Consider the following 14167-nt stretch of genomic DNA (forward strand, 5'->3'; position numbering starts at 1 on the left):
TTCCCGTGAAATCCAGCCCGATTTCTTTACAGTGAGAACAGCGCACATGCTGTTTTACATTTTGTGGGTGATGTTACAACCACTTAATAGGCATTAAAACATCTTGTAATGCACCTTTAATAACTGGCTAATTAAATGGCATTAATGTAAAGTGTAACACAGGTGTTATGTCGATGATTTAAAAATATATTCTATACTTCAGGTTTGCGATGTGCATCGGCCTCTGAGCCCTCCAGTGGGGTGACAAACCCACACACTGAGTTCTTCCTCTTCTCCACATCTAAAACAGAGCAAGAGGTATTGCAGCATCATCACATGACTTTATATTTGGTGCTTAATCACTGAATGTGATATATGACATAAACAGTTCAAATAAGGCTATTAAAAAACTCTCACTTTGAGATGTTGCATAATTTGCATTCACTGAAACAAGAGGGGGAAAAAAATCAGTTATGGTTAATGTGACCCCGTTGCTGAACTTACACAAAGTGGACACTTGCTCCAACTAGTATTTGTCGAGCAAAAGTTACACAGAAGTAGTTTTGATGAACAAGTAATTTCTGCATGGCAGATCCCTCCTGTTTAATCATTTGTGAAGCCATATCAAGGATTATGCAGACAGAGCAGTGATGGACTCACACTGAATGAACCACGCCCTCCAGATCGCATTGTTCAGACGGATCTTATCCCTCCACAGCAGACGCAGACCTTTGAATGACTTCCACTTGGGAGAGACGATCTTACCACTGGAATAACAATAAAAAATAAACCAGAAAGGCATCAATCATAGTCCAACAACTGCTCCTCTCCAACAATCTCCTTTAATAATTAACATATTATATTGACAAAGCACAACAAAAGAAGTACAGCTGTGCACAAAAGTTTACATACACTGGCACTTCCACTCATGGTTAGTGGTTGTGTGAAACCCTTTATTGTCAAATAACTGTGTTTACTCTTTTTAAATCATAATGGCGACACAAACTACCCAAATGACCCTGATCAAAAGTTTACATACCCACGTTCTTAATACGGTGTGTTGCCTCCTTGATGTTAAATCAGTGACAGCTTGGAGTCTTTTGTGGTAGTTGTGGACGAGGCTCTCTGATGGTGAAGCTGCCACTAAATATGTCTTGGACTTTGTTTACGTCAGTTTATGAAGAAATACAAGCAGTATGGCACTCTACGGTAAATCTGCATGGAGTAGACAGTTCTCAAAAACTGAGTGACTGTGCAAGAAGGAGAAGAGTGAGGAAACCTACCAAGACACTCAGACAATCCAGAAGAAGTTACAGGCTTATGTGGCTGTAATTGGAGAAATTGTGCACAATGTAAATCTTGCATTTTGCATCACCAGTCTTAGCTTCATAGTGGAGCAGAGCAGAGAAGGATATTCTTTCACCAAAACAGATCAAATCTAGGCTTACATCTCAGATGTCAACTTCAAGTTCAACTTCAAACAGCTTTGTTAATCCCACAAGGGGCAATTAAGTTAGAGCTGCACATAAAAACACTAACATAGAACAACATTTAAGAACAATAAAACAGATAAAAACAGATAAAACTGACTTTGGCTGTTGTGTGGGCCGCCAGAAGAGGAGGTACTGCTGGCCCACCACCAGAGGGCGCCCTGTCTGGAGTGGGGGCTCCAGGCACCAGAGGGTGCAGCCGCCTCACAGGAGCAACCAGGGTGACAGCTGTCATGCATCACCTGCAACAGCTGTTACCAATCATCTGATCGGCAGGGGTACATCAGCAGGACGACGTCTCCACCTCTTTGCCGAGATATCGTGTTGGGAAAGTGTAGGTACACGGACCCACAACAGGGGGCGCAAATGAACGGACAATGGAGGAGGTCAAATAACAACACTTTACTGTTGTGAATAGGCACAACAAATACAACAGATTACAACAATAGACAAAAGCCAAATCACAAAAGGTGTCGTGTGGGCAGGCTCGAAGATAGGAGACGTCTGTCCAAAGCAGAACCGGAACCACACGATTTCCTCCGCCACCAGACCCCGGGAATACTGGAGCCGCCAAGTCCCGAACTCCCAGGTGGCCACTGCCTCCACGTGTCGGACCTGGTACTGCTGGCGAGGAACAAAAAACAATTAAATGTGGGCGCGTTTGCACCCAGCAATCCGCACGGCAGGAAAACTACCTCCACCTCTCGTTGGAAAAGGAGTCGCACAAAAGTCACAAAAGATCACTGTCAAACAGTCAGCTGAGTACGTTACCTTCCAGGTAGAACGATATCTCGGCAAAGAGGTGGAGACGTCGTCCTGCTGATGTACCCCTGGATGTTAAAACACAATCCCCGGATCGATTGGCCGTCCGGGGTAGTGGTTCAGTGGAGCGAGACCTGCCATAGGGTATGTTTAGGGTCCTCGGTTCCTCCCGGTTCCCAGGCTAAGGAGGAGGTCAGAGTCCCGCCCAATCTGGGGACGGTGCCGGTGGAGTACCATGACCTTGTGGATGTGTTCAGTAAGGATCTGGCGCTCACCCTTCCCCCCCACCGTCCGTACGATTGTGCCATTGATTTGGTTCCAGGCGTTGAGTTTCCGTCCAGCAGGCTGTACAACCTCTCACGACCTGAGCGTGAATCAATGGAGACCTACATCCGGGACTCTTTAGCCGCCGGGTTGATCCGGAATTCCACCTCCCCGATGGGTGCAGGTTTCTTTTTTGTGGGTAAAAAAGACGGCGGACTTCGTCCATGCATTGATTATAGGGGACTGAACGAAATCATGGTTCGTAATCGATACCCGTTGCCCTTGTTGGATTCAGTGTTCACGCCCCTGCATGGAGCCCAAATATTCACGAAGCTAGATCTTAGAAATGCGTATCACCTGGTTCGGATCCGGAAGGGAGACGAGTGGAAGACGGCATTTAACACCCCCTTAGGTCACTTTGAGTACGTGGTCATGCCGTTCGGCCTCACAAACGCCCCCGCGACGTTCCAAGCATTGGTTAATGATGTCTTGCGGGATTTCCTGCACCGATTCGTCTTCATATATCTAGACGATATACTCATCTTTTCTCCGGATCCTGAGACTCATGTCCGGCATGTACGTCAGGTCCTGCAGCGGTTGTTGGAGAACCGGCTGTTTGTGAAGGGCGAGAAGTGCGAGTTTCACCGCACTTCTTTGTCCTTCCTGGGGTTTATCATCTCCCCCAACTCCGTCGCTCCTGATCCAGCCAAGGTTGCGGCGGTGAGAGACTGGCCCCAACCCACTAGCCGTAGGAAGCTGCAACAGTTCCTCGGCTTTGCAAATTTCTACAGGAGGTTCATTAAGGGCTACAGTCAGGTAGTTAGCCCCCTGACAGCCCTGACCTCACCAAAAGTCCTCTTCACCTGGTCGGATCGTTGCGATGCCGCGTTCAAGGAGTTGAAACGACGCTTCTCGTCTGCACCCGTTCTGGTGCAGCCCGATCCTAGTCGCCAGTTAGTGGTTGAAGTGGACGCTTCGGACTCAGGGATAGGAGCTGTGCTTTCCCAGAGCGGGAAGACCGATAAGGTCCTTCACCCGTGTGCCTATTTTTCCCACAGGTTGACCCCGGCCGAACGGAACTATGACGCCGGCAATCAAGAACTCCTTGCGGTGAAAGAGGCTCTTGAAGAGTGGAGACATCTGTTGGAGGGAACGTCCGTGCCATTCACGGTTTTCACTGACCACCGGAACCTGGAGTATATCAGGACCGCCAAGCGGCTGAACCCCAGGCAAGCCCGCTGGTCACTGTTCTTCGGTCGTTTTGACTTCCGGATCACCTACCGTCCCGGGACCAAAAACCAGAGATCGGATGCCTTGTCCCGGGTACATGAAGATGAAGTCAAAGCAGAGTTGTCGGATCCACCGGAACCCATCATCCCGGAGTCCACTATCGTGGCCACCCTCACCTGGGACGTAGAGAGAACCGTCCGGGAGGCCCTGGCACGAAGCCCGGACCCCGGAAGTGGGCCGAAGAACAAACTATACATCCCACCAGAAGCTAGGGCTGCAGTCCTGGACTTCTGTCACGGCTCCAAGCTCCTGTCATCCAGGGGTGCGAAGAACCGTGGCAGTTGTCCGGCAGCGCTTCTGGTGGGCGTCCCTAGAGGCCGACGTCCGGGATTATATCCAGGCCTGCACCACCTGCGCCAGGGGCAAGGCTGACCATCGCAGGGCATCAGGACTACTCCAGCCGTTGCCTGTGCCTCATCGCCCCTGGTCCCACATCGGCCTGGATTTTGTCACGGGCCTCCCGCCGTCCCAGGGTAACACCACCATCCTCACGATAGTGGACCGATTCTCCAAGGCGGCCCACTTCGTGGCCCTCCCGAAGCTCCCAACAGCCCAGGAGACAGCGGACCTCCTGGTCCACCACGTCGTCTGGCTGCATGGGATTCCAACAGACATCGTCTCCGATCGCGGTCCCCAGTTCTCCTCGCAAGTCTGGAGGAGCTTCTGCCGGGAACTGGGGGCCACGGTGAGTCTCTCGTCCGGGTACCACCCTCAGACCAACGGGCAAGCAGAACGGGTAAACCAGGAGGTGGAACAGGCCTTGCGCTGCGTGACTGCTGCGCACCCGGCGGCCTGGAGTACCCATTTGGCCTGGATCGAGTATGCCCATAACAGCCAGATGTCTTCAGCCACCGGCCTCTCCCCTTTTGAGGTGTGTCTGGGGTATCAGCCCCCGTTGTTTCCGGTGGTTGAGGGAGAGGTCGGTGTGCCCACGGTCCAGGCCCACCTACGGAAGTGCCGTCGGGTGTGGCGTGCCGCCCGTTCTGCTTTGCTAAAGGCCCGGACGAGGGCAAAAGCCCATGCAGACCGTCGGCGGACCCCGGCCCCTGCGTATCGGCCAGGGCAGGAGGTGTGGTTATCCACAAAGGACATTCCCCTCAAAGTGGACTCCCCCAAGCTACAGGACCGTTACATCGGCCCTTTCAAAATCCGTAAGGTCATCAGTCCAGCCGCAGTGAGGCTTCTGCTTCCGACCTCACTGCGGATCCATCCTGTGTTTCATGTGTCCCGAATCAAACCACATCACACCTCACCCCTCTGTACTCCGGTCCGGGTCCGGCGCCACCTCCTGCCCGGATCATCGATGGTGAGCCGGCTTGGACGGTACGCCGGCTCTTGGATGTCCGTAGGATGGGCCGGGGCTTCCAGTATTTGGTGGACTGGGAGGGGTACGGTCCCGAAGAACGCTCCTGGGTGAAGAGGAGCTTCATCCTGGACCCGGCCCTCCTGGCCGATTTCTACCGCCGCCACCCGGACAAGCCTGGTCGGGCGCCAGGAGGCGCCCGTTGAGGGGGGGGTCCTGTTGTGTGGGCCGCCACAAGAGGAGGTACTGCTGGCCCACCACCAGAGGGCGCCCTGTCTGGAGTGCGGGCTCCAGGCACCAGAGGGCGCAGCCACCTCACAGGAGCAGCCAGGGTGACAGCTGTCACGCATCACCTGCAACAGCTGTTACCAATCATCTGATCGGCAGGGGTACATCAGCAGGACAACGTCTCCACCTCTTTGCCGAGATATCGTTCTACCTGGAAGGTAACGTACTCAGCTGACTGTTTGACAGTGATCTTTTGTGACTTTTGTGCGACTCCTTTTCCAACGAGAGGTGGAGGTAGTTTTCCTGCCGTGCGGATTGCTGGGTGCAAACGCGCCCACATTTAATTGTTTTTTGTTCCTCGCCAGCAGTACCAGGTCCGACACGCGGAGGCAGTGGCCACCTGGGAGTTTTGGACTTGGCGGCTCCAGTATTCCCGGGGTCTGGTGGCGAAGGAAATCGTGTGGTTCCGGTTCTGCTTTGGACAGACGTCTCCTATCTTCGAGCCTGCCCACACGACACCTTTTGTGATTTGGCTTTTGTCTGTTGTTGTAATCTGTTGTATTTGTTGTGCCCATTCACAACAGTAAAGTGTTGTTATTTGACCTCCTCCATTGTCCGTTCATTTGCGCCCCCTGTTGTGGGTCCGTGTACCTACACTTTCCCAACATTGGCAAGGAGTTAAAATGAGCAGCCAGGATAAAACAAACAAACAAAAACAAAAAACCAGTCCTAAGGAGCATTTAAAAGTCGAATCGCTGAGGGTTTAAACGACTTAAAAAAAAAAGGTTAGTTTTTAGATGTAACTTCTGGCAATTTGTAGCAAAACTTTCAGGTCTTCTTTTTAAAAAATCTTCCTCTATACCACTTCATCATGAAGATGGATAACTGGTGATACAAATTGCAGAATTTGCACTGTGCACAATTTCTTCAATCACAGCCAGATAAGCCTATAACTTCTTCTGTGTTGTCTGGGTGTCTTGGTGGCTTTCCTCACTTTTCTCCTTCTTGCACAGTCAGTCAGTTTTTGTGAACTGTCTACTCCATAAAGATTTACCACAGAGTGCCATACTGTTTGTATTTCTTCGTAATTGATGAAAATAAAGTCCAAGACAATCTCATCCACAACGACCACAAAAGACTCCAAGCTGTCATTGATGTTAAAGGGGACAACGCACTGTATTATGAACAGGGGTATACAAACTTTTTATCAGTCATTTGGGTAATTTCTGTTGTCATTATGAATTGAAAAAGTAAAGACAGCTGTTTGACTATAAATGGCTTCACACAACCACTAACCATGAGTGAAAAAAAGTTAATGTGATTATATTCTCTGAAAAATGGGGAAAAAAAACAAAGATTCTGCTGAGGTATGTAAACTTTGGAACACAACTGCATGGCTCGCTCTGTGCGTGTGTGTGTGTGTGTATGTGTGTGTGTTTTCCTCGTAAACTGGATTATTACATCTGCCAAGGACAGAATAAAATCATCAGCATATATTTATTTGTCTGTCTGTCTTTTAGAAGGATTACATCAAAACTATTGCATGGGTTTTGATGAAATTTTCACCACAGATAGATATTAGGCCAAGGAAGACTCCATTCAATTTTGGAGGTGATCCGGATCCAGATTCTGGATCAACATTTTACTTTATATAGGCTTTGAACGACTACACTTAAAAAACATACTTCATGGGTTCTCACTAAATTTGCACCACAGATATATACTGTATTAGGGCCTAATATATACAACCCCAATTCCAATGAAGTTGGGACATTGTGTAAAATGTAAATAAAAACAGAATACAATGATCTGCAAATCCTCTTCAACCTATATTCAATTGAATACACCACAAAGACAAGATATTTAATGTTCAAACTGATAAACTTTAATGTTTTTGTGCAAATATTTGCTCATTTTGAAATGGATGCCTGCAACATGTTTCAAAAAAGCTGGGACAGTGGTATGTTTACCACTGTGTTACATCACCTTTCCTTCTAACAACAATCAATAAGCTTTGGGAACTGAGGACACTAATTGTTGAAGCTTTGTAGGTGGAATTCTTTCCCATTCTTTCTTGATGTACGACTTCAGTTGTTCAACAGTCCAGGGTCTCTGTTGTCGTATTTTGTGCTTCATAATGCGCCACACATTTTCAATGGGCGACAGGTCAGGACTGCAGGCAGGCCAGTCTAGTACCTGCACTGTTTTACTACAAAGCCACGCTGTTGTAACATGTGCAGAATGTGGCTTGGCATTGTCTTGCTGAAAAAAGCAGGAACGTCCCTGAAAAAGACGTTGCTTGGATGGCAGCATGTGTTGCTCCAAAACCTGGATGTACCTTTCAGCATTGATGGTGCCATCACAGATGTGTAAGTTGTCCATGCCATGGCCACTAACACACCCCCATACCATCACAGATGCTGGCTTTTGAAAATGCGCCGGTAACAATCTGGAAGGTCTTTTTCCGTCCATGATTTCCAAAAACAATTTGAAATGTGGACTCATCAGACCACAACACACTTTTCCACTTTGTGTCTGTCCATTTCAAATGAGCTCGGGCCCAGAGAAGCATTTCAGCATTTCTGGATATTGTTGATGTATGGCTTTCGCTTTGCATGCTAGAGTTTTAACTTGCACTTGTAGATGTAGTGACGAACTGTGTTAACTGACAATGGTTTTCTGAAGTGTTCCTGAGCCCACGTGGTGAGATCCTTTACACAATGATGTCGGTTTTTAATGCAGTGCCGCCTGAGGGATCGAAGGTCACGGGCATTCAATATTGGCTTTCGGCCTTGCTGCTTACGTATCGACAGTTCTCCAGATTTTCTGAATCTTCTGATTATATTATGGACTGTAGATGATGGAATCCCTAAATACATTGTTCTTAAACTGTTGGACTATTTTTTCATGCAGTTGTTCACAAAGTGGTTATCCTCGCCCCATCTTTGCTTGTGAATGGCTGAGCCTTTTGGGGATGCTCCTTTTATATCCTTTTATATATAGAGGCTTGCCTCTACTGGTGGTTGGCTCTCACTGCGGTATTGTATCACTTCCTGTTCCGGAGCACAGCGGTGTTTTGCTGTATCTGTTAGCTGTTTAATCTGCGCAGTTAGATTGATCTAGTTATCTAGATTACGATTTGTTTCCCAGTGTAATCTTCACGTGCCTTAACTAAAGCACTCCTTCTGCTGAATCACCTCTAAATTATTTACACATTATTCACTTTGCGTGTTTTTAGGAATCCGCTAGCTTAGCGCAGCTACTAGCTCTTAGCCGATTTAGCATGGCGGCTTCTCCTGTCTCTCCCGCACTTTTCTGCTCTGGGTGTGAAATGTTTAGTTATTCCTCGGCCTCCTTTAGCAGTAACGGTACTTGTAATAAGTGTAGCTTATTCGTAGCTTTGGAGGCCAGGCTGGGCGAATTGGAGACTTGGCTCCGCACCGTGGAAAATTCTACAGCTAGCCAGGCCCCTGTAGTCGGTGCGGACCAAGGTAGCTTAGCCGCCGTTAGTTCCCCTCTGGCAGATCCCGAGCAGCTGGGAAAGCAGGCCGACTGGGTGACTGTGAGGAGGAAGCGTAGTTCTAAACAGAAGCCCCGTGTACACCGCCAACCCGTTCACATCTCTAACCGTTTTTCCCCACTCGACGACACACCCGCCGAGGAACAAACTCTGGTTATTGGCGACTCTGTTTTGAGAAATGTGAAGTTAGCGACAGCAGCAACCATAGTCAATTGTCTTCCGGGGGCCAGAGCAGGCAACACTGAAGGAAATTTGAAACTGCTGGCTAAGGCTAAGCGTAAATTTGGTAAGATTGTAATTCACGTCGGCAGTAATGACACCCGGTTACGCCAATCGGAGGTCACTAAAATTAACATTAAATCGGTGTGTAACTTTGCAAAAACAATGTCGGACTCTGTAGTTTTCTCTGGGCCCCTCCCCAATTGGACCGGGAGTGACATGTTTAGCCGCATGTTCTCCTTGAATTGCTGGCTGTCTGAGTGGTGTCCAAAAAATGAGGTGGGCTTCATAGATAATTGGCAAAGCTTCTGGGGAAAACCTGGTCTTGTTAGGAGAGACGGCATCCATCCCACTTTGGATGGAGCAGCTCTCATTTCTAGAAATCTGGCCAATTTTCTTAAATCCTCCAAACCGTGACTATCCAGGGTTGGGACCAGGAAGCAGAGTTGTAGTCTTACACACCTCTCTGCAGCTTCTCTCCCCCTGCCATCCCCTCATTACCCCATCCCCGTAGAGACGGTGTCTGCTCCCAGACCACCAATAACCAGCAAAAATCTATTTAAGCATAAAAATTCAAAAAGAAAAAATAATATAGCACCTTCAACTGCACCACAGACTAAAACAGTTAAATGTGGTCTATTAAACATTAGGTCTCTCTCTTCTAAGTCCCTGTTGGTAAATGATATAATAATTGATCAACATATTGATTTATTCTGCCTTACAGAAACCTGGTTACAGCAGGATGAATATGTTAGTTTAAATGAGTCAACACCCCCGAGTCACACTAACTGTCAGAATGCTCGTAGCACGGGCTGGGGCGGAGGATTAGCAGCAATCTTCCATTCCAGCTTATTAATTAATCAAAAACCCAGACAGAGCTTTAATTCATTTGAAAGCTTGACTCTTAGTCTTGTCCATCCAAATTGGAAGTCCCAAAAACCAGTTTTATTTGTTATTATCTATCGTCCACCTGGTCGTTACTGTGAGTCTCTCTGTGAATTTTCAGACCTTTTGTCTGACTTAGTGCTTAGCTCAGATAAGATAATTATGGGCGATTTTAACATCTACACAGATGCTGAGAATGACAGCCTCAACACTGCATTTAATCTATTATTAGACTCTATTGGCTTTGCTCAAAATGTAAATGAGTCCACCCACCACTTTAATCATATCTTAGATCTTGTTCTGACTTATGGTATGGAAATAGGAGACTTAACAGTATTCCCTGAAAACTCCCTTCTGTCTGATCATTTCTTAATAACATTTACATTTACTCTGATGGACTACCCAGCAGTGGGGAATAAGTTTCATTACACTAGAAGTCTTTCAGAAAGCGCTGTAACTAGGTTTAAGGATATGATTCCTTCTTTATGTTCTCTAATGCCATATAACAACACAGTGCAGAGTAGCTACCTAAACTCTGTAAGTGAGATAGAGTATCTCATCAATAGTTTTACATCCTCATTGAAGACAACTTTGGATGCTGTAGCTCCTCTGAAAAAGAGAGCTTTAAATCAGAAGTGCCTGACTCCGTGGTATAACTCACAAACTCGTAGCTTAAAGCAGATAACCCGTAAGTTGGAGAGGAAATGGCGTCTCACTAATTTAGAAGATCTTCACTTAGCCTGGAAAAAGAGTCTGTTGCTCTATAAAAAAAGCCCTCCGTAAAGCTAGGGCATCTTTCTACTCATCACTAATTGAAGAAAATAAGAACAACCCCAGGTTTCTTTTCAGCACTGTAGCCAGGCTGACAAAGAGTCAGAGCTCTATTGAGCTGAGTATTCCATTAATTTTAACTAGTAATGACTTCATGACTTTCTTTGCTAACAAAATTTTAACTATTAGAGAAAAAATTACTCATAACCATCCCAAAGACGTATCGTTATCTTTGGCTGCTTTCAGTGATGCCGGTATTTGGTTAGACTCTTTCTCTCCGATTGTTCTGTCTGAGTTATTTTCATTAGTTACTTCATCCAAACCATCAACATGTTTATTAGACCCCATTCCTACCAGGCTGCTCAAGGAAGCCCTACCATTATTTAATGCTTCGATCTGAAATATGATCAATCTATCTTTGTTAGATGGCTATGTACCACAGGCTTTTAAGGTGGCACTAATTAAACCATTACTTAAAAAGCCATCACTTGACCCAGCTATCTTAGCTAATTATAGGCCAATCTCCAACCTTCCTTTTCTCTCAAAAATTCTTGAAAGGGTAGTTGTAAAACAGCTAACTGATCATCTGCAGAGGAATGGTCTATTTGAAGAGTTTCAGTCAGGTTTTAGAATTCATCATAGTACAGAAACAGCATTAGTGAAGGTTACAAATGATCTTCTTATGGCCTCGGACAGTGGACTCATCTCTGTGCTTGTTCTGTTAGACCTCAGTGCTGCTTTTGATACTGTTGACCATAAAATTTTATTACAGAGATTACAGCATGCCATAGGTATTAAAGGCACTGCGCTGCGGTGGTTTGAATCATATTTGTCTAATAGATTACAATTTGTTCATGTAAATGGGGAATCTTCTTCACAGACTAAAGTTAATTATGGAGTTCCACAAGGTTCTGTGCTAGGACCAATTTTATTCACTTTATACATGCTTCCCTTAGGCAGTATTATTAGACGGTATTGCTTAAATTTTCATTGTTACGCAGATGATACCCAGCTTTATCTATCCATGAAGCCAGAGGACACACACCAATTAGCTAAACTGCAGGATTGTCTTACAGACATAAAGACATGGATGACCTCTAATTTCCTGCTTTTAAACTCAGATAAAACTGAAGTTATTGTACTTGGCCCCACAAATCTTAGAAACATGGTGTCTAACCAGATCCTTACTCTGGATGGCATTACCCTGACCTCTAGTAATACTGTGAGAAATCTTGGAGTCATTTTTGATCAGGATATGTCATTCAAAGCGCATATTAAACAAATATGTAGGACTGCTTTTTTGCATTTACGCAATATCTCTAAAATTAGAAAGGTCTTGTCTCAGAGTGATGCTGAAAAACTAATTCATGCATTTATTTCCTCTAGACTGGACTATTGTAATTCATTATTATCAGGTTGTCCTAAAAGTTCCCTAAAAAGCCTTCAGTTAATTCAAAATGCTGCAGCTAGAGTACTAACGGGGACTAGAAGGAGAGAGCATATCTCACCCATATTGGCCTCTCTTCATTGGCTTCCTGTTAATTCTAGAATAGAATTTAAAATTCTTCTTCTTACTTATAAGGTTTTGAATAATCAGGTCCCATCTTATCTTAGGGACCTCGTAGTACCATATCACCCCAATAGAGCGCTTCGCTCTCAGACTGCAGGCTTACTTGTAGTTCCTAGGGTTTGTAAGAGTAGAATGGGAGGCAGAGCCTTCAGCTTTCAGGCTCCTCTCCTGTGGAACCAGCTCCCAATTCAGATCAGGGAGACAGACACCCTCTCTACTTTTAAGATTAGGCTTAAAACTTCCCTTTTTGCTAAAGCTTATAGTTAGGGCTGGATCAGGTGACCCTGAACCATCCCTTAGTTATGCTGCTATAGACGTAGACTGCTGTGGGGTTCCCATGATGCACTGTTTCTTTCTCTTTTTGCTCTGTATGCACCACTCTGCATTTAATCATTAGTGATTGATCTCTGCTCCCCTCCACAGCATGTCTTTTTCCTGGTTCTCTCCCTCAGCCCCAACCAGTCCCAGCAGAAGACTGCCCCTCCCTGAGCCTGGTTCTGCTGGAGGTTTCTTCCTGTTAAAAGGGAGTTTTTGCTTCCCACTGTAGCCAAGTGCTTGCTCACAGGGGGTCGTTTTGACCGTTGGGGTTTTACATAATAATTGTATGGCCTTGCCTTACAATATAAGGCGCCTTGGGGCAACTGTTTGTTGTGATTTGGCGCTATATAAAAAAAAATTGATTGATTGATTGATTGATATCCAATCATGACACTCACCTGTTTCCAATTAACCTGTTCACCTGTGAAATGTTCCAAACAGGTGTTCTTTGTGCATTCATCAACTTTCCCAGTCTTTTGTTGCCCCTGTCCCAGCTTTTTTGAAACATGTTGCAGGCATCCATTTCAAAATGAGCAAATATTTGCAGAAAAACAAAATATCAGTTTGAATATTAAATATCTACATAAAATATAAATATAAAATTAAATATCTATATAAATTAAATATTTACATTTTTTGCTTTCAGCACCTTATTAAATTTTCTGGCACTTATTCCTGTGTTGCACCAGTTATTTTTCTTTTTTACTAATTAGTCCTACTTGGTTGCACCAGATTTGTTTGTACTATAGAGAAGCACGGTGAACTCTTTGTTTTTGCTCATTAAATATCTTGTCTTTGTGGTGTATTCAACTGAATATAGGTTGAAGAGGATTTGCAAATCATTGTATTCTGTTTTTATTTACATTTCACACAATGTCCCAACTTCACTGGAATTGGGGTTGTATCTGTGGTGCAAATAATTAGGGCATGGAAGATTCCACTGAATTTTGGAGGTGATCCAGATCAGGATTGGCGGACGTCAGAAATCTCAGATTGCTCTTGTTGAATGTAGTTTACTAGGGATTATATAAACCCTGCATCTGTCTTAAACCCTATTCAGACAATATTAACTGTAAATGGGGAGGTGAAGTACTGTAGCTTTACTACAGGATGTCTGTATTATTTATGACTGATTCACTCAGTGTAAGAAAGCACTGTAAAAATACCAGATGGGGCACACACTAAACAGGCCTGACGCACTGTCATGCCTCCTCAATAAAACAAACAAACAAAAAAAAAACCTACAATAGATTGATCTGTATGGTTAATTTTCTATCACATAGGTTCTGTCTAGTTGCATGCTAGCTTCATGTTGTTTGTTTTCTGCTGTTTGAGCTCAGTGTGCTAAAGCAGGTGGTTTGAACATCTTTCACACAAGTTTGTAAATGTTTCCCATCCCGTAGACTTTATGGTTTTATGTTTTTAATCTATATGTAGAGGTGTGCAGCCCACTGGCAGTGCGCTCTGTCCCTGTGCCATAAGTAGAGCAGATGGCTTAAAGACACACAGTGAGGATAACACACGCACACGCACACACAGGTGAGGAACTGACATGATCTTGTTCACAT

The 14167-nt window shown here is 45.4% G+C and overlaps 1 protein-coding gene across 2 annotated transcripts in view; it reads right to left on the reverse strand.

The window, feature by feature from the left end:
• Positions 1-14167, reverse strand: part of LOC117516702 (carbohydrate-responsive element-binding protein) — an 85981-nt gene that overhangs the window by 63406 nt on the left and 8408 nt on the right. The window contains exons 2-4 of one of the 2 annotated variants that reach the window (XM_034177540.1): positions 640-746; positions 397-423; positions 198-280 (exon numbers count right to left, since the gene is read on the reverse strand). In XM_034177540.1, the coding sequence (XP_034033431.1) occupies positions 198-280; positions 397-423; positions 640-746 (217 nt within the window). The remainder of the gene's footprint in view (positions 1-197; positions 281-396; positions 424-639; positions 747-14167) is intronic. The other variant, XM_034177541.1, reaches the window with a different exon arrangement.

This window comes from Thalassophryne amazonica, chromosome 9 (genome assembly GCF_902500255.1).
Source record: "Thalassophryne amazonica chromosome 9, fThaAma1.1, whole genome shotgun sequence".
NCBI lineage: Eukaryota > Metazoa > Chordata > Actinopteri > Batrachoidiformes > Batrachoididae > Thalassophryne > Thalassophryne amazonica.